This window comes from Silurus aristotelis, assembly GCF_946808225.1.
Source record: "Silurus aristotelis genome assembly, chromosome: 4".
Taxonomy (NCBI): Eukaryota; Metazoa; Chordata; class Actinopteri; order Siluriformes; family Siluridae; genus Silurus; species Silurus aristotelis.
The window spans coordinates 4151138-4171772 of record NC_139577.1 but is presented as its reverse complement, the minus strand read 5'-3'; the positions used below and the strand labels follow the sequence as shown (position 1 = coordinate 4171772).

General features: G+C 36.1%; 3 protein-coding genes across 4 annotated transcripts in view; 2 read left to right on the top strand and 1 right to left on the bottom strand.

Moving 5' to 3' along the window:
- Positions 1–461: 461 nt before the first annotated feature.
- On the bottom strand, positions 462–9122 carry zbtb8os (zinc finger and BTB domain containing 8 opposite strand). The gene is made up of 7 exons (XM_083539529.1): positions 8942–9122; positions 6778–6802; positions 6063–6184; positions 5005–5087; positions 4454–4506; positions 1098–1134; positions 462–902 (listed from the first exon to the last, which is right to left on the bottom strand). The coding sequence occupies exons 1-7, from the start codon at positions 9021–9023 to the stop codon at positions 816–818; spliced, it is 489 nt and encodes a 162-aa protein (XP_083395655.1). The 5' UTR covers positions 9024–9122; the 3' UTR covers positions 462–815.
- Positions 9123–14319: 5197 nt separating this feature from the next.
- On the top strand, positions 14320–17099 carry LOC310725059 (uncharacterized protein). 2 transcript variants are annotated; one of them, XM_083539663.1, is made up of 3 exons: positions 14320–15124; positions 15279–15391; positions 15851–17099. In XM_083539663.1, exon 3 carries the CDS (start codon positions 15936–15938, stop codon positions 16965–16967), a length of 1032 nt encoding a protein of 343 aa, XP_083395789.1. In that variant the 5' UTR covers positions 14320–15124; positions 15279–15391; positions 15851–15935; the 3' UTR covers positions 16968–17099. The 2 variants fall into 2 exon arrangements, with proteins under 2 accessions (XP_083395789.1, XP_083395790.1); XM_083539664.1 differs by lacking the exon at positions 15279–15391.
- A 2414-nt stretch (positions 17100–19513) lies between these two features.
- Positions 19514–20635, top strand: part of cdh23 (cadherin-related 23) — a 258601-nt gene continuing 257479 nt past the window's right edge. Inside the window, exon 1 of the mRNA XM_083540380.1 lies at positions 19514–20556. The gene's annotated coding sequence lies outside the window, so the exon portion shown is untranslated. The remainder of the gene's footprint in view (positions 20557–20635) is intronic.

Genomic DNA, 20635 nt, shown 5'->3' with positions numbered 1-20635 from the left:
TAGAGGGCATACTTTCCCCCCCACATACATGGTCAGCGGATTGAAAAGGGGGAAAGAAAAACAACACAAGGGGTGGTAACTGGAAAACTTCAAGATCTCTGAGGTCTCTGGATCTGTACACTGGATCTGGATCAGTGTTGGTGTGTGAGAGCATCGTCCAAAATTCCATCCATGTTCATGTGAATTCATGGCAACCTAACAAATAAGTCTTTGTGTCCTGTAGAAGGGACTTTCCTGCAAAAGATCACTAATGCAAAGGTCATTAGAGCGAGTGTTACATGATTTAGTCTGTTAAAATAGACATGACAATAAATCCATGGCACGTACAAAGGGTACAAATTAGTACAAATGACAAATTTGTGCTGTCTGGACATTTTTATCTTCTATTTATAGACATGCAACATAAATGGCAAAAAAATAAATAAATAAATAAATCCAATGGAACAGTCAAGACATAGAAATTACTACAATCAAATAAGTTTATTAAAAACAGTTTAATTTATAGATTTATATGTTGCAGTTGATGTAAAAGAAAATAGTAGCTGGGACATATCTTCCCTTAACTCTTGTTGTTTTATAATGGATTCCTTTGTAAATACGAGGAAAATAATATTTCATTTTTTTTTATTTATACAGCAGTAAAAGATTTTTTAAAGGAAAACCCGCCTTTAATGAAATTGTATTATGACAGAGCATCTCTTCAGTGCTTTGTTGCGTTCACCAGTCAAAACATAAAGTTACAGTCTGAATTCAGTTTCCAGCATTTCCTCTGCGGTGAGATTCGCACACGAGGTAATAAGAGAGAAACCACTTTCTCATATGTCGATGATGACAAAAATCTCTGGCTTCTCTTTATCGTGTATCTGCATAGCCGAGTAGGTTATAGCTTTTACCTCTGTGCCCTGGGAAGAGAGCAGTTATTTTCAAGAACATGATTAGACAGAAAAATCCCCCACAACCTCCCACTATAATTAACTGTTTAACAATCACTAGTCGATTAGATAAATGGTGTGGTCTGTATTTGCGTTTGGATTAATGTTCTAGACCACTGATATAATGTCTGAGCTAAAGTTACAGTATGACCTGATATGACTTACTTGTGGGTGTTTTGCCAAGTTGAATTCCTCACCCCATCTGCAGGACAAAACATTTGAACACTGAGACATAAATGGTAAGAAAACGTGTTCATGCCTGGCAACAAAACCATACAGTATAAATATCAGTTGCTATGGAAGTTTTTTCCCAATATGACTCCCGGCTCAGCGCTTTGGTTTGTAGCTAAGTAATAACAAATAAATACACAACCAAAAATGATCTATGCAAACCTTCTATGTAAACATTTAAACATTAAACACTTTTTGGTGTTTAAGATAATATCGGGTGCGGATTTACACCATTCAGAAACAGTTTATATGACTTCGATCAGAACAAAAAAAAAACAACAACAACATCTGTACTGTTAAAACAAAGAAGATAATAAATCCTGTTGAGAAAATCTCGCCCATGAGAAAAACACTGGGTTCTACTGAATTTTATCGGACTGCTAAAGTAAGAGTTTCCATTTAAACAAGAAAATAAGACTGTCAGGGCAGTCCAAGTTGCCTCCCTTGGCTAAAAATGTTAAGTTCTTGGCTTGGGTTCACCATGTGAAAGATGATATGTGGGAGTCCGGTGCAATGGCGTTCAAGTGAAATGTTTTATTTTGGGTGGCACGTACTGTATGGCAGCGGTCGACAACCTTTTTTGCGCCACTGACCGTTTTATTGTCAGACAATATTTTCACGGACGGGCCTTTAAGTTGTGGTGGATAAATACAACAAAATAAAATGATACGACCATAAATTTTTTTTTAAATATAATAATAAACGTGAATCCACTGTGTTGTTTTTTTGTTCATTTTGTTTGCTTGGGGGTTTGAATTTAGCGGGAATGTATTATGTGTTAGTGGTGGGAGCCCCTTTAAGAAGGTAGTGGATGGAGGTAAGACCACGGCCCGAGGGTTGGGGACCACTGCTGTAGGGGTCTAACAGTACACAAAATTCACGGTTCGGTATGTACCTTGGTTATTAAAGTCAGAGTTCAGTTCAGTTTCGTTACGGTCAGGGGAAATAAATACAAAATATAATATTTGCATTGTTATCTATAATTACCGCGGTTTGTTATTAACATTTGCGAACATCAACGGTACATTTTTAAACCAATTTAATAAAAACGCTATGCTATAAATCTTTTATTCTATTGATTCTATTGAGAAAAAAAATTGGCACCAAATCAATTGATTAAATAAAATTTAATTAAATGAAAAACTCAAATGAAATAGTTTACATTTGATAGATCCCATTTGGGTAATACAGATTGTGTGTGTAAAAGTGTGTGTTTTCACATTTAATATGTAATTTTCTTAAGATACGTTCTACTTAACTGTTCTGATTATTTCAGCACACTTATTTCTTCCCTCCTTCATTCGTTCCTTCACTCCCTCAATATGTGCCAAGGTCAGGATTTAGCTCTTTTTATAGAAATTCTTGAAGCTGGACATAAAATGCTAAAGAATCCATAGTCCTAGATTTAGCCGCTAGCCACTTCCTGGTTAACGGCTAACAATAGCGCTATGGATTCTTTAGCGTTTCATGCATGCGAAAAACTAATCTTATTTCCAGTACGGCGTGAGCAGCCACAGTGACGCTGCGCTAACTCTAGTTTCTTTTTTTTATACCCCTGCCATTGTTGTGTACCCTTACACCCCAGTGGCACGCGATTGTTTCAGTGCAAACGGCACTGTAATAACTCATTTAATGAGAGAAAAATCGAATGAAGACGGAGATGGTGCCAACATCAGACTAGGCGGTAACCAGAAGTGACTGGTAGACCCTGGAGAACCTTCCACTGCCATGAAGGCCTGCCTTCAGTGAGCTATTTAACTCCCACATCTAAAAAAATACAAATCTTTTCCACAGTGAGGGTGGAGTTGTTGGGTGAAAATAAGTGAATTAGCACTGTTTATGCCTTTGGAGTAATATTGAGAGGTAAAAGAGAGCAGAAGCAGAAGCTTGCACATAGGAGGGTTTTGAAGAGGCTAGGTATAATAGCTTCTTTTATCCATATTATAGACATTTGCAACTTTTTTGGTGAAACATGCACTTATTTCCTCAAGGTTTAATTACCGTAATGTGCTGTACCTGGGGGCCCTTTAAGTTTTAAGTATCTTAGCTTCATCTTTTTCAAAAACGCTGCTGGATTGTAGGTTCTTGACTGGAACTAGAAGAGTTTATATACTCCAAAGCTTGGTTCCTCCCACTGGCTTTTAGTCTAATATAGATTTAAATTTAAGCCTTCTATTTGTGTATAAGAGCCTACAAGGTCTGGTACCTACCAATCGTTCAGATCTTATCTCCATTCAACATTTTCCTAGACGGATTTCAAAAACAAAATGGTGCCTGAGTGTTTTCAGGTTACTACATCTGGAGTGAACTGGAATTTACTAGAAGTAGAGCTCTGCAATGTGTTTCCAACTTCACATCAAGTCCCCACTTCACATCAAGTCCCCTCTCAATTTTTCCATGATTTTCAGTCAGGTCTTAAAAACATATTTGTTTTAGATTACGATTTCGTATAACGTCTCGATTTTCTTTTCTTTCATCTGTTTGTCTGAATCTTGTTTTGGGTGATTTTACAAAACTTTGCTCAACAGATTCGCTTTAAAAATAAACTGAGACTGACTTATGATGAGTGGAAGACGATAGAGTGTTGGGGCTGGGGTTAGTTTTCAGAGGATGTTGGTTTGTTATCACCCGAAGTAAAAGTAGAAACCCTTCCCATAGGAGTTTTACTACGCATAAATGACTTTAAAATGTTAAATCACAGATCTAGAAAACTTGTGTGCAGTTACCAATGCTCTCATCCCTCTAAATCTGCATTTCTTTCTGACAGGAAAGAAGAATTCATCTATTTAGTCGGATTGACACCAGGTTAAAACTACTAGAGCTTTATTATATGATCTTTTTTTCCCTTTGTGTTAAAGAAATGCTGTAAATTTGAAGATCCTGTCACACAATAATGGCAGTATTGGTAAATGTAACTGATCATTTTTGGAAATATCAGAAAGGCTGGATTTCATCCCACCATTACCTGCACTGATTTGGGGAATTCCAGGAAGTTCCTAAATGAAGGTTCCACTGGTAAAACTCTGCCAAGCTGAATTGTGAGTTATTTCCTGTCCCAGCGTTTACTGAAAATCTGGTTCATGGAATTTTTTTTTAATATCCCTCCAATTTGCTGGAATATAAAGGAATTCATCTATTTTAAAAACAGTGACGCTCCCACAGACCAGCAATCTGACTTCCCATTTTACGACACTGAAAACACTGACACAGGCCTCATTGTGTTTAGAAGGTGAAGACATAATACGTCCATTCATTGGTACACTGTAATGAAATGCCTTTGGTGTACTCACCCGATAGAGCGAATTCTGAAGCGCAGCCGGTCTAAGTGTAACACTTTCACTTCCTAGGAAACAAAATGACAAATTCGCAATCAGGATCGTTCAGAAAAACATTTTAAACGATGTCTTTGCTGTTGCGAGTGAAGGTTTTGTGAAAAAAAGCGCTACAGACTTACTTTTACAGACAACAGGACATCCATTTTGGCTGCATACTTTCTCTCATATTAAGATTTATTACTTTAGAAAATTGAACATTGCTGATTTCTAGATCACAATATACATTAATCGTTGTACAATGATATTTTGACTTTTGAGGTCATTTACTTATTGCCTATATAATGTGTAATGAAATACAAAATGAAAATAAATGAATAATGAAATGTGCATCGGATTCGAAGAAAACTTTGATCAATGCTGAATAAAATACAGGAAGAAATAGCAAAAAAAAATATCTACTTTACACTGGTGTACTGTATAATCTGACATTCAAAACCATTCGAGATTCTCCAGAGACTATACCTTCTGTAAAACTGAGATTCTCAATAACTCTAAATGTGAAATACCCGAGGGATGAAAAAGAGGTCAGCGCTGAACTTGAAGAGCCAGTCATCTAGGAAATGAAAGAGAAGGGATTCCATATCCTCACCTTAGAGAACACAGACAGAAAATTTTTTTAAGCAGATTAAACAGGAAGTGCTTCACATGCTGGTCTGACCAATGAAAGAGAAGCTTGGGCTCAGGCCACAGAATACCTCAGCGAGGCCTCACCAGGGTAAACGTTTTCACTTAGACCCACTGCTTGTCTCCGAATACAAAAGTGGGTCACTTTATTACTCAAATCCAGCACCCAATTCAGTACTTAATACTGATGCACTTTGAAATCTTTGTATGAGGGAGAGAATTTCACGGAAACTGCCAATTTATCCATCACTGCGACTGCATTTTAATAAACTGTCCTTTAACGAGTGGCTGTACTTATCATTCATATGGGTGGCACTAGAGAGAAAGGAAATAGGTCTCAGGGAGAGGCGACTACACTGTCTTTTTAACAATGCTGTATTACCAATGGGAAGAACCTGAGTCAACAACGGGTCAAAACTCCCTTCGCTCTGTATTTCTGAATAACACTGCGCTAGTCATCGTGCTGTAAGACCGATTTCTCGACTTTCCTGTACTTTCACTGGGGAATCGACACCTGGTGAATAAGTTCAATATGAAAACGTCATTAATGCACAGGAGCCTCTCCTATTTTCCCCTCCCTCTATTTCTTATCTGCTGAGAACAAAAACAGTCTTTATACATTACAGATCTTTAACTAATTCTGTGCTTATTTAATAGCGTTTATTTTTTGTGTGTCTCTTGTAGAGATGAAGGGAAGATTTATGGCCACTGCTGCACTTTTCAGCGACTGTGTTATATTTAAACATCGAATGTAAAAAACAGCATTTTCATGTTTTCAGTGTCCGATTCAGTGCTTGCGGGACATCAGATTCTGAAGATTCTGACTTATATTGATATTCGCTATGGAGAACACAAGGTATCCTCACACACACACACACACACACACACACACACACACACACACACACACACACACACACACACACACACACACACACACCTTCTGATTCAACTTCTACCGTATCGATAGGTTCTACTGTCTCTGTATCGGTCATATAACCAAACATGGCCATGGCACTCTGTTCAAATGCCTCCTCCAAGGAATCCCCCCAAGAATGCAACCTGAAACACACAAACACACAAATTGTTATTCAACCTTCGGATAAAAGTGTCTGATAAAATGCCATAATAACTTTAAGCACACTTCAGAAAACTCACCTCATAACATAATAGGTCAAATTATTGTCCAAACTAATGCATGATATTGAATTGTAACCCGAAAATGGATAAATATACAACATATAAAGTTGTGCAATTTGCATTTACATTTTGCTTACATGACAAAAAACCTGAAAGGGCTCCTGACAAACTGTGATGGTTCGCCATATCTCGAGTATCATATTGTCGGTTTCTTTTTTCTAACATTCTTTTTTTTTCTCTCAAAAGAACTGAAAACTGGTAGCAGCTGTTTTGATGCCAAATGTTACTACTGAACGTTTACCATCTTTACAACCTTTTAGTAAAACTATATTTCCTTTTCATTTATAAAACAACTAACATTAAAAAACCTCACATTGAAATCAGGTTTGTTTACAAATAAAATACGACTAATCTAAACGCAGTTTCGGACCAAACCTTGATCGAACCATATTGTGTTATAATTTCGTATTTTTTTGTTGAAGCTTCGCATTTCTGGTTTGGAAATGTTCACTTACTGGACATCTGCGGTATGATCCAGATCTACAATCAAATACAAAAAATGTTGAATTACTACACAAAAAAGAACAAAAGCTGACCCAATATTACACAAAACGCATCCTTATTTTATGACATCATCATCAATTTGCAGAAAAAGAAAAATAAATCCTCTCATCGCCTGTTCTAGTGAACAATAACAGTTACCTCATTGCTGGAAGCAGATGAAGCTTATTTAACACTGTTTTTTTCTTTTTTCCCATACAATGGTTTCTTCCACTCAATTCTATGTTACTGAGGATCTACATTGTCTTTGATTCAACATTATTATATGTTTGCCAATATATTGGTTTTGTGTCAGACAAATTACATATTTATTTACTTATTACTTTAATTATATTGATATTTATACAGTTCAGGGATTCTTAAGATTCCAAAATAGTCTGTCTAAGTGATACAAGCTATTTATGTTTTTTTCAGGTCAAGCCCCAATACTTTTTAATTATATATTTTTATTATTATTATTATTATAATTATTATTTATTTATTTATTTTTTTATCTACTTTGGAAGATCAGACGGTGTGTGTTAGTGGTCCAAATATTTATCTAAAAAAAAAAAAAAAAAAAAAAAAAACCTACATTTTTCTGGCTCTGAAATTGGTAAAAAAAAAAAAAAAAAAAAAAAAAAAAAAAAAAAAAAATATATATATATATATATATATATATATATATATATATATATATATATATATATATATATATATATATATATATTAATAAATAATAATAATATAAAACATAAAATATATAATATAAAAAATAATATTAATTATTATAAATATATAAATAAATGCACTGTTTATGCGCAAGGAAACGTGAGAGGAAAAAGGGAAAAAAAGACACAGGATTTATAGCATAAATAGCATATAGTATATATATATATATATAGCATATAGTAAAAAAAGTACAAAAAAATAATAATAAATGCATGTTTTTTGGTCAACACTATTGCATTCAAAATAGAAATGTGAGAGGAAAAAATGCTGGAAAAAAATGCACAGGATTTATGGTATACGCGTTCGCATTCGAAATAGTAATTTAAGATTAAAAAAGGGGAAAAAATGCACAAGATTTATGCCATGTACACTTTTGCATTTGAAATAGTTTTACATTACTAACAAAATGCATGCATGTTTTATGGCCTACATTCCTAATAGAAATGTTAGAGGAAAAATTGGAAAGAAAACGAACAGGATTTATGGTATATACAGTTTACATTTGAAATAGTAATGCGAGAGAAAAAGGGGGAAAAAATGCACATGGTTTGTAGTACACACGCTGTGCATTCAATGTGATTCAGGTAGACGAGCCGTTAGCTCCTAAAAGGTGCTTAGTTCTTGCATTATTTTATTTATTTAATTCTTTATCGAAAAGAGACACTTTGAAACATGATGGCCAATGAAGAACCAAAGAAGAGCAACTACACCTAATTTTACTTGGGATTTTATTATGGGATGAAGGGATGAAGGGATGGATGGATGAATGGATGAATGAATGAATGAAGAAATAAAAAAGAAGGAAAGCTGTGCATTCATAACAGACACTATCAGCATCCCAGTATTCGTGTTATTAATGCTTCCCAGCCTGCTGTGTCTGTGCTCAATCACTTTCTTACAGCTCGTTAGGTGTGAGTCGTTTAGCTAAATGAATCGGCTCCACGAGTCGACTCGGTGTCAAAAGATAACAACTCATTGACAAAAGTGCAAAGTTCACGGCACTGTAATGGAATATTTAACACGATAACACTTGTGTGTTTTAAGTAATACATTGCGAAAAAAATTATAAAAGCAAGTAGATGACAGGATTTGGTACTGATATATAAGTATAACCGATTTATAAGTGATGAGTACTAGTTATTTATTTATTTTTGTTTAGATGGCATAGTAATTATAATTTCGCACTGCTGTTATCATGTAATTCTGATGTAATTCTAATCCATCCAATATATATATATATATATATATATATATATATATATATATATATATATATATATAAAGTCATATATATATATATCTGTCAGAAGACTCTCCAAAAATCATGTGCAATTTAAAACGACCAATCTGGCAACCCTGTAATGTTTCCAATCCACAAAGCTCGGCATTAAATTCTTCCGCACTTACATTCATATTTCTTGTTGATAGCCGGATATTTGGATTTTGTTTCCTTTTGGGCTCCAGTAAGGTCCAGCTCTCGATCATTCATTGTGCTTAAATACAGATTTTACTTCTAAACATCTGTTGAAATGAAACGCACTAATGACGCAACAGTTTACTTCCGTACTGTGAAGCACGCGTCAAAAACGTTCTAAAACATAATAAAAGTCCCATATTCATTTAAGAGTAATAAAATGGTTGGTGAATGTTCCACTTCGTTTCGCTGTTATTGATAAATAATAATAATAATAATATTGTAGTCTAATAGTAACATTTATTACCTTAAATGTCACAAGCACAATTTGTTATACATACATAATCCACAACATGATTCTTTTTTCTTTTTTCTTGTTGATATTCTTCTTGTTGCGCTCCTCCAATCCAGAGAAGTGTAGTAATAATAATAATAATAATAATAATAATAATAATAATAATAATAATAATAATAATAATAAAAAGCATGATAATAATAACCTGACTTTATATTCACTAAATTAACGAGTACTTTTTATATGTAGGACGTTTTGGAGACAAGGTGATGGAGGTGTGATTGAGATGGTTTGGACATGTGCAGAGGAGGGACATGGGGTATATCAGTAGGAGAATGCTGAGGATGGAGCCACCAGGAAGGAGGAAAAGAGGAAGACCAAGGAGGAGGTTTATGGATGTGGTGAGGGAAGACATGCAGGTGGTTGGTTTGAAAGAGGCAGATGTAGAGGACAGGGGCGTATGGAGACGGATGATCCGCTGTGGCGACCCCTAATGAAGAAGAAGATTAAGTCCCAATATATTCTTTGACCAATTCTGCCTCTAATAAATCCTGACCTTTAACTTGACTTGTTTCCAATAAGAAGAGGTCTATTTTTGTTTGTGGTAAAACTCCAAAGTGCCTGTTTATCTTTTTACTTATTATTATGTGCTTCTAACAATGATTAGAATCAGCATATCTGAGCACAATGTACTTTGCTCTTAACTGAAGATTGTCAAAAGTAATCAGAAACGTGTCAGAAGAATGAATAGTCAGGATTTTAGGTGGTTTCCATGCTAGAGGGTCATAAACAGGCAAAGGCCTGGACCAGGAATAAATTACGTTGCATAAAAAAAATAAATAAAGATGGATTTGATATTTCCACCATCATTTTCTTTAATTTGTAAGAACCTAGCTATTCGATCGTAATGTTGGTGAATGAACTTTCAGGATTTTCCTGACCTTCTTGCTTGGCAGTTTTATCAATGTGTGTGAGGCAGGAAGGGGTAATTTGGAACAGTTGGGGCAGATAGACCCTCAATGAATCATGCAACCTCGGTTGCTGGGGAGGAGAGTTGAAACTGGCGATAATGTCTTAGAAGAATGCTCTAAAGAGCTGGTTTGTGAAAAGAAATTCAATGGAAAACAGATCAAGAGAAGTTAGTGAAGGTCAACATCACAATAACAAGATGTAAGACTATCGTGTGAAGGTGGCGGAAGCGGAGAAGAGACACGTTAGCAAGTCTGTGAATGTTAATAATAATATGAATAAGTAGAACAATAGTTAAACATCTATGAACATAAAATCAATGTAAGAGGATATTAGTTTAACTCAATAATAGTAGAATAGAAACATACACATTGCAGATGTGTCAGAACTGAAGCGGAACCAGGTGTCAGGAGATAATGAGAGATAAAAAAAATTATAATTAATTGCTAACACAGAATTCAATGGAGATTCTATGTGGCATCATGGTATAAAAATGAGAACGTGGGGAGATTCTGTGTGCTTGATCATCTCGCTTGTGGTTAAGTGACCACCTTCTATGAGCTCATTGGAATGTGATGTAGCAGCAATAAAGAAGTTTGCTTTTCCTCATCCAAGGGTGAAGATCCTTCATTGGTTTTTTAGGTCAATTGTTTTTAATTAGATTATTATTATGTGTGTTAGATAGAGAATTGACTAAAACAGAGAACGCACTCCTGATGTGTTCGCTCAGAGAGAGGTTCTGAGTTCTGACAGAACCGCCACCTTAATCCACCCCCTCCCCCCACCTTCTCATCATCTGCCATATGTGCAATATAGGGCAATATGTGCAATGTGTACATATTGATAATGATAAAAATGATAAGATAGATTTTAATGTTAAGATGGTTTTTACACTGATCACACACATTCCTTTGTCTGTTCAGTGTCTATAAAATATTTACTATGTTAGTATGTAAGGTAAACAGGAAGTCTTCATCTGGGCTCACACATCTCCGGCTAGTATATCCTCTTATCCAAACAGGAAACAGCTTTAGGCTTTCTTTCCAATGTGTATATATACACTTCTGTTGCCTGCAATAAACCGAAGAAGAACATAAGCCACCCTGTGTGCTGTGTGATTCTTCCCTGATATCATAAAGGCACCACGAGCTTCGTAGATCGCATGGAAAACCTCTCCAGGAATTAAGTTTCGTTTGGGCATTAAAAATCTAACAATAAATTAAAAAAATAAATTATACAATACAAATTTCACACCTTTAAACCCAAGAATTAGATCTTGTATTGATTTTCGGAAGAAAAAAAGAAGGCAGGGGCTGGGACATATTGGGATTTATTAGAAGTCAGCTTGCACTTGACCTAATACTTGAAAGAATGAGAGGAATGTGCGTGAGCTTTTGGCAGACTGAGATTACAAAGCCGATCAGGTGAAGTGTGATTTTCACTCATAGGTGAGGTGGGCCTGTAGTCACGACTGTCATTGTCGGCACCTGAAAATGTGTTTGCAGCATGAAGAAATATGTTTGTTTGCGTAGAAGCTTTAGAAACCTGGGGAATGCAGATCAGGTGGCCATAGTCGTGGGTCGGATGAGGGAGTCGAGGGAAGAAGGGTGTCTAGAAATAGCGCATATTTAGCAGCCAAACGAGACAGCTGGATTTAACGGTTTGTTTTTTTAAGTGAAATCATAGAGCTTTGCGGAGAGATGGGAATGAGCTGTGCCTGGCTGTAACACCATGATACATATTTAATCATTCACCTGAACACTTACACACACCCACACACACTTAGTTCCTCATATACGCTTAGTGACCGAAAAACTTATAAGATTAAATAAAACCATAATAGCAATTAGAAGAAAAGAAAATATGCACATGGCGAGAGAATTTTTCGTATAAATAGGTAGTGTGTATGATCGCCTGAAAGAAGAAATGACACATAATACGGAAGATTCAGGAAAAAACTTTTATAAGTGCACAGCCAGCATACCTACGTTGATCGTTTTAATGCAGGAAATGGATAAGTATGTATACTCTGGACAAACCCTGAGCTCAAACTATTCCTTATTTTGCAATAAGACATAGAAAACCACAGATGTGTTATTCCAGACAGGAATGTTACATATACCCCGTATTCACATGGTAAAATCCTACAGACATTCCAAAGACACCCTAGGAATGTGTGTTAGGAGAAACAGTTGTGAGGCACTCTTTCAAGGTTAACAGAAGGAAAACAGAGCCCTAGAGGAAATGAAAAGAGAAAACTCAGACAGTAGAAAAGAAGAAGATTCGACACATTTGTTGATTTATAATAAAAGCCGTTATCTTCTGGAAGCAAAACCCATGACTGAGTCGTTTTTACAAAAAGGCTTAAAAAGCCTCAGAGGAGGTAATCTATGGTGCTTTTTTTTTATTTTTTATCTTTTAACCTTTTTTACATTATTATGTGCTTCTATTATGCTTGAAATATAATTAATTATTTAATAAGAACCAACACACTTAATAATAATGAGCACAACATGTGTTTTGTTAAGAGTAATACATATGTCAAAAGAACAGATTCGACACGGTTCCTCGGATAACGGGTCATGAAGCAGCTATACGTAAATCACGTTACTTTTTAAAGAAAATAGTGATGGATGCACTCTGCCACTTTTATTTTTAGAACCTAGGGCCTAGGTTCTTAACAATGAAATCAAATAAAAGTACTATAACAAGTTCTAGGTCCTAGGCATTCAAAGATAATAATGGCGGATGAAGGAATGATTGGAAACATAAAAAATTGGCGGTTACACAAATGTCAGAAAAAAGTATATAAAAATTGTGTATTGACCGAGTTTTTGGGTCATTCCATGGAACTGCCTTGTTTTATTCCTGCTTTATAAAGTCATTCTGACACCACAACCCTGGATTCTAATTAGTTTCTTTTACTATGCATCTTTCTTTGCCTTTATATTCCATCTTTTCCTTCTCTCTTCTCTTTTCCCTTCTCTCCTCTCCCTTTTTTTCTTCTCTATTCTTTTCCTTTACTCTCCTCTCTCTTCGCTCAATCTGCCTTTGTTGTAGAAACGACTCAGAGTGACGGGTTTTGCTTCCAGAAGATAACGGCTTTTATTATCGATCAACAAAAGCCGGAGCTGGTCTGCAGAGCAACCGACTCTCCAGTCTCATTTCCACATTATATATGCTTGGACCACAAATGCATTTTAATACATGCCACTTCTCCATCCATACATTGATTACCAAAACATCTGTGTCTAATTTGGGTCCTCACTAATACATACAATGGTGGTGCCAAAATGTTTAGGTACAGACACCCAACAAGCTACAATATTTCATACATATATACCACATATGGCACATTAGTGTTGTTACATATACATGTTGTATATATTACGGTGGCCGATTAGTGCAACACACATTAACAAATCAGAGAACAAATGAACAAATTAGAAACGCTAACAAATCCGAAAACAAAATAGCGAAAGCAAAAACAAATCAACAAATCCAAATCTGTCATTCAAGATATTCAGGAAGTACAACAGTCTTTTATTTATTGATTCATTTTTTATTAAGCAATTAGTCAAATACAAACAACGTGGCAATAACAAGTACAATTTGCATTACAATACACAGAACAGGTGCATTAAATTACAAATATATACACATATATTTAGGGGAAAGAGGAAAAAAAATAGATAAATAAATAACATTTATAATAAAAATAAATTATAAATAAAAAATTATAAAAATAATCAAATTTAATCAAAAAAAGATAAAAATAAACAGGGCTATTGTTTATTCTGTAAATCATATTTTTCTATAAAGGACAAACGATTCATTGCATTTTTCTTTTTAATCAGTTTAAGGGCTTTTGTGAAAGAAAAAACTCATTATAAAATGCAAAAAAACGAAAGTTGAAAGTTGGTTTCACTTTCAAGTATTAACTGGTTAGGGTTAGCAGTTACATGTTAACCAGTTATGGACATCAGACCATTAAGCGTCTAAAGAAACAGTCTGTGTAAAGGTGTAAAAACGAATCTTTATGTGATGATATACTGCAGCATCTCCAACATCACTGCATATGAATGTCCTTCCTCAAAGTAGCTTTGAATTCATACCAGTTTCTCTTTGCTTGCCAATGATTACTTGTTATTTTCTTATATTTAAAGGTGCACTAATCAAAATAAAAGAAAATTGTTTAAAAAAAATTGAGAACTTCACACATATACATGAAAAAAAGTTATAAGATTTCATACTTCCTGTATATCTTGAATGACAGGTGTCTCGTCCAATGATTGGTAAGTTTCCATTCACAAACTATACCTACCTTTTCCGGTTTGTCTGAATTGTTGTGTTGTCGGATTTGTTGTTTCGCTTTCGGATTTGTTATTTTGTTTTCGGATTTGTTAATGTTTTCCAATTTGTTTATTTGTTTTCGGATTTGTTAATGTGTTTGGCATTTTTCGGTCACTGCAATATATATGTATATATATTTGATTAACTTTATCCTTCTACACCTTTTCTCATCTCCCTTTTTTCTTCTCTCCTCTACCTTTTGTCCCTCCTCTCCTTTCTTCTCTCCTCTCCTCTCCCTATTGGTTATTGTGTTGATGCAGGTTTCTATCTCTGACCTCTATGGCTTTCCATAGTTAGCAACCTGTTTCATGACTCGGGTCTTTTTGTTTTGTTTTGTTAGGGGGTTTTTGTATTTTTGAATAAATCAATGGCGGCTGCTTGAGACGTTCATTTTGGACATGTTTCCTTTATAAAAAAAAATTTGGTGTTCTCGGAAAAAAGAGTGGGGAAACTTTGCTGGCGAGCGCGAAATAACCAACATTCCGGTCAGAAATCGGAAGTTGAAACACGTAGCCCGAAAACTGCAACCCTTCAATCTTCAATCAATCCAGAAACACGTGTAAGTGAAAAGTGTATTTCTAATATTCTTTCGGATTATTGTACTTTTCTGGCTTTGTACCATTTATTCAGAAATATAGTTTAAAGTCATATAGTTATTTCAAGATGTTTTAACGCTGTCTCTTCTGTTTTCTTAATTTCTATTTTTTTTCTAGATTGTTTTAAAGACCATAAACTGGTCCCTACATTCAGAAGCAACAGTATTCTTGTTTTACTCCATTATCTGAATCTTGGGTGCAAGACAATGTGGAACAATGGAAGAGTAAAAGTAGGTCTTATTTTTCTCTTTACTTACTGTTTTATCATTCATAATCTTACATCCACATCATCTTTAGGTTTTGAACACGACCGGCCCCACTTCTGACACCAAAAAAGATTTGTATCATGTCCAAAGGAAAAATGCATTTTTGCAGAGGTCTCTGATGCAGTGCCCATTGGTGTCTTAAACCTTTCCTTATTGGGGAATAAATGTAATATAAATGTAAATATGGTAACCAGTTGTGAGTCCAGAAAAAAACTTTAGTATATTTTAAGACATACCGGGGTCGTCGCCATTGCGTCGTAATCTAATAATTCTTATTTTTTGGGTCTATTTCTGTCAAAAAAAAAAAAAAAGAACTAGAGACCCTTCAAAAAGTGGTACAACAGTGTTGGCTTGAGTTGCATTGAGTTTGTGGCTATGACATTTTTGCCATTTCTTCATGTCTATTCATTTCTTTGCTTCCAGGTTGATCTTTTTTGAAAGTGAGAAAATGTGTTAATGGACTAGTAATGAGCCCAAGAGGACAGAACCCAGCCTACTATACAACCTTATGACGTTTGGAATAATGGATTTCGACAAGGAGCCAAGTGACGGCGAGTGGGAGAAGACCTCAGCAGGAACAGGGGCGTCTTTAAACATAATCGAGAGACAACATCATTCCATTTTATTGCTGAGTGATCTGGAGGAGTCCGAAAGGGTGGGACGTGTTTGCCGAGCTCAGAAATATCAGTTGGTTCGCAGGCGTAATGACACAGGTTTGAATGTTAATCATCGCGGTGCTGATCCGATCAAAGACACAAAGGAAGTATCTAATACGATGCATGACTGCACAATCTGTGGTGCGGAACACAGTTGCAGAGCCGAACTTAAATTACACATGGAGGATCATAAGGGCAGTCAGGGCTATAAGATTAGGAGGGGATTACCTGGAACCAAAAAGAACCATGGTGCTGAGAAAGAGGTGCAGACTTCTACAGATCTCGAAAGTACACAACTGGCAAATCAGGAAACACGATTTCTCTCGAGGAAAAAGTATATGTGTAATCTGTGCGGTGCCGAATATGTAAACAGGGCCAGGCTCATTACTCACAAGAGGATCCACACGGGAGAAACGCCGTACGTGTGCAAGCTCTGTGGTAAGGGCTTCAGACGCAGTGACTGGCTAGCAAAGCATATGAACACGCACAAAGACAAAAGCCAGGCGTCTCCAGATCACGTGTGCAAGCAGCACGTTTGCGACTACTGTGGGAAGAGGTACAAACACAAGTGTTCTCTTCAAGCCCATTTGCACGTACACACGAAGAAGCCACGCGCGAGGCCTTTCCAATGCGCCATATGCAAGAAGCATTTCTACGACAGAGCCAGCCTCGAAAAGCATTTAATGTGCCATTCGGATGACCGGCCGTACACGTGCTCCGAATGCGGATACGGCTTCAAGCGCCTAGGAACTCTTAACAAGCACAAGCACATTCACACAGGGGAAAAACCCTATTCGTGTAGCAACTGTGGGAAATCGCTTTCCTACAAATACAGCATGTCGATGCATATGAAAACCTGTCGCCGTTTGCGAGATCGTACTTAATTTTAACTAATTTATTTAACGTACAGCAATTATGACATCCTCACCACTAGTTTCTCCATACAGGAGGCGTCTTGAAGCCGCCATTACTAAAAAATGCTTTTGTACGAAGTATTAAATACACAGTGTTCAATATTGTTTCCTGGTGTCATTTTACAATATTACACATAACTTTATTTCTTGGACATCTATGGTTTGATTTCTTTGTATGTGTGGATTATATGGGTTGTTGCCAACATGTGGTAAAAAAAATTTGTGTGTGTATATATACAGTACAGACCAAAAGTTTGGACACACCTTCTCATTCAAAGAGTTTTCTTTATTTTCATGACAATGAAAATTGTAGAGTCACACTGAAGGCATCAAGGGCTATTTGACCAAGAAGGAGAGTGATGGGGAGCTGCGCCAGATGACCTGGCCTCCACAGTCACCGGACCTGAACCCAATCGAGATGGTTTAGGGGTGAGCTGGACCGCAGAGTGAAGGCAAAAGGGCCAACAAGTGCCAAGCATCTCTCGGGGAACTTCTTCAAGACTGTTGAAAGACCATTTCAGGTGACTACCTCTTGAAGCTCATCAAAAGAATGCCAAGAGTGTGCAAAGCAGTAATCAAAGCAAAAGGTGGCTACTTTGAAGAACCTAAAATATGACATTTTTCAGTTGTTTCACACTTTTTTGTTATGTATATAATTCCATATATAATTCCACATGTGTTAATTCATAGTTTTGATGCCTTCAGTGTGAATCTACAATTTTCATAGTCATGAAAATAAAGAAAACTCTTTGAATGAGAAGGTGTGTCCAAACTTTTGGTCTGTACTGTTTATATATATATATATATATATATATATATATATATATATATATATATATATATATATATATATATATATATATATATATATATATACTCTCTCTGACCTATCCAGACAATGCAGTGATTGAACTAGAGTATGTATAAGGACCATTATGACATGATGTAAAAGTTGACTCAGCAGCTTGGATGTCAAAACATAATGATTTTAAAGAATGTACACAAATCAAATATACCAACCTGATTCATTATGGACAGTCAGCCATTTACACTGTATACAGCTTTTTTTTTTTTTTTTTTTTACAGAAATTTCGTGTCCAGCATTATTCCTCTGACCAGTAATAATTTATGGTGGAGGAGAAACGTCAGCATTGAATCTGGCTCTGCTGCATTTATTGTCAAAGTTGTAAAGCACAGCCTGATCATTTGGGAATTGAATTACAGACAGTCAATTTCAGACAGATGTGTGGCAGAGTGAAGTGGTTCCTAAAAAAAATCACTGCACCATGCAAACAAAACTTCTGGACTGCACGGAAAAAAAATCCCAATAGGTTTTCCCTGCTATGTAATAAACTTATGTAATAATGATACAAATGATCATTTATTATCATTTTGGCCATTTTGAGTTTTATAAAGTCCTGTTTTAATGTACAGGTTTACATGGCCAGCCGTTGTGATACATGACCACTTGTAGGATAACAGGGGGACATGTTTTCCTGTAGTAGAAGATGATGGGAATGTGAGTCACATGGACTGTGCCAGCGCACAAGGGACTTCTTCTGTGGAAAGTCGTAGGTCAGTAGTTAAGTGTTGGACTTTAAGATCAGAAGGTGAGTTCAAATGCCAGCACCAGCAAGCTGCCACTACTGGGCCCTTAACCCTTAACCATTCAAGCTGTATAAATGAGATAAATGTAAGGGATAATGGTGTCTGACAAATGCCGTAAATGTAAATCTGTCGTCCTGCAAAGCCCCAAGCCTGTTCTGGAGAATTTTACCTTCTGGCAGGAAGATAAACAGTTGGAGAAGTCTGATGCTCAGATGTTGCACACTGTAGACAGTCCTAAGTCAGTTTCACTTCCACAAGCCCCAGAAGAAACTCCAACATACTCCAGGACGTGGAAATGATCCATCTATTGCTCATTGTCAAAGTTAACCAGGACATTGGACCGGAACACTTCTTCATGGTCTCATTTTCTACTCCACAATCATATCTCTCTACACTGTACAGATGCAGGTGCATGAGAAGGACACAGTTCCAAGGCTGCCCATGTCATATTATCAAACAAACCAAATTCTGGGGAACAAAATACACGTCACAATCTTTGACACCTTACAGTTTTGGCAGTAAAGATGGCATTGCGTACATCTGGCGCTGATTTTATTTTATTTGTAATTTTTTTTTAGCTTAATTTACATATAAAATAACTTTTGCATTGCTGAATTTTGCATTGCGAAGTGAAAAATATATTTAAAATTGGTATCACACGAAAAATGTAAAAAACAAACGAGGCTGGATGTAGTATATCTGTGTTTTATATAAGTTAAACTTTTAAATACATATTATATATAATATAATATAATATATAATAAAGCTACTAAAATAACTATATAGTTTAATTGATTCAGGTCATTGGGATATTTATTATTATTATTAATATTATTATTATTATTATTATTATTATTATTATTATTATTATTATTATTTCAAAATGTAACTAAACACTTCTCTTGTTTCTTTTTTTTTTTATTTCTTTTTTTTTTTTTTAATGTGCGGTTCATTCAGGCCGGTAGGTGGCAGCAGAGGATCAGACGTTACCCCTCAGGTGCATGAAACGCCAGACTGACATTAGAAAAGTGAAGCGTTTGAATCCTTTCCTTCCTGCAGTTTTGTTTTCCAGTGAAAAGATCATTGTACAATGCGCAAAGGTAAAGTACATGTGATAAACATTCTGTCTAGAAAAGGTAGTGTGGACCCAGAACAAGCTGAGGAATGGAAAAGCAGTGCTGCACTGTGCTACAGGTGTCAGCGATTGTGGTGCTGGGAAACAAAGGAGAATTAAACCGAACAGTTTAGCAGAGGATTTTTAGCCCCTGCAGAGAGAAAAGCATGAGATCTCCCGTTGTGAGCAGTGCAGACTTTATAGGAAGCAGGCCCTAGTGAGCCAGGGACACGACACGCTTCCGAATGGAAACAGTGTTACTCTGGCTTTTCTAGAGAACAGTATACAGGGAGACATTACGGCGAGACATTACAGTGAGAGTGAGACAGTACAATTAAACAGTACAGTGAGACATAACATTGAGAGAGAGACAGTACAATAAAACAGTACACTGAGAGGAGACTGAGACAGTACAGTAAGTCATTACATTGTAAGGGAGACGGTACAGTGGGACAGTACAATGAGACAGAACAGTGAAAGGGAGACGGTACAGTGAGACTGAGACAGTAGAGTGAGCCTGAGACAGTACAATGAGACAGTACAGTAAGACATTACATTGAGAGGGAGACAGTACAGTGAGAGGGAGACTGTACAGTGAGATTGAGACAGTACAGTAAGACTGAGACAGTACAGTGAGACATTACAGTGAGAGTGAGGGAGTACAATGAAACAGTACAGCAAGACATTACATTGAGAGGGAGACAGTACAGTGGGACAGTACAACAAGACAGTACAGTGAGAGGGAGACGGTACAGTGAGATTGAGACAGTGCAGTGAGACTGAGACAGTACAGTAAGACATTACAGTGAGAGTGAGGGAGTACAATGAGACAGTACAGTAAGACATTACATTCAGATTGAGGGAGTATAATGAGTACAGTGAGAAATTACAGTGAGAGTGAGGGAGTACAATGAGA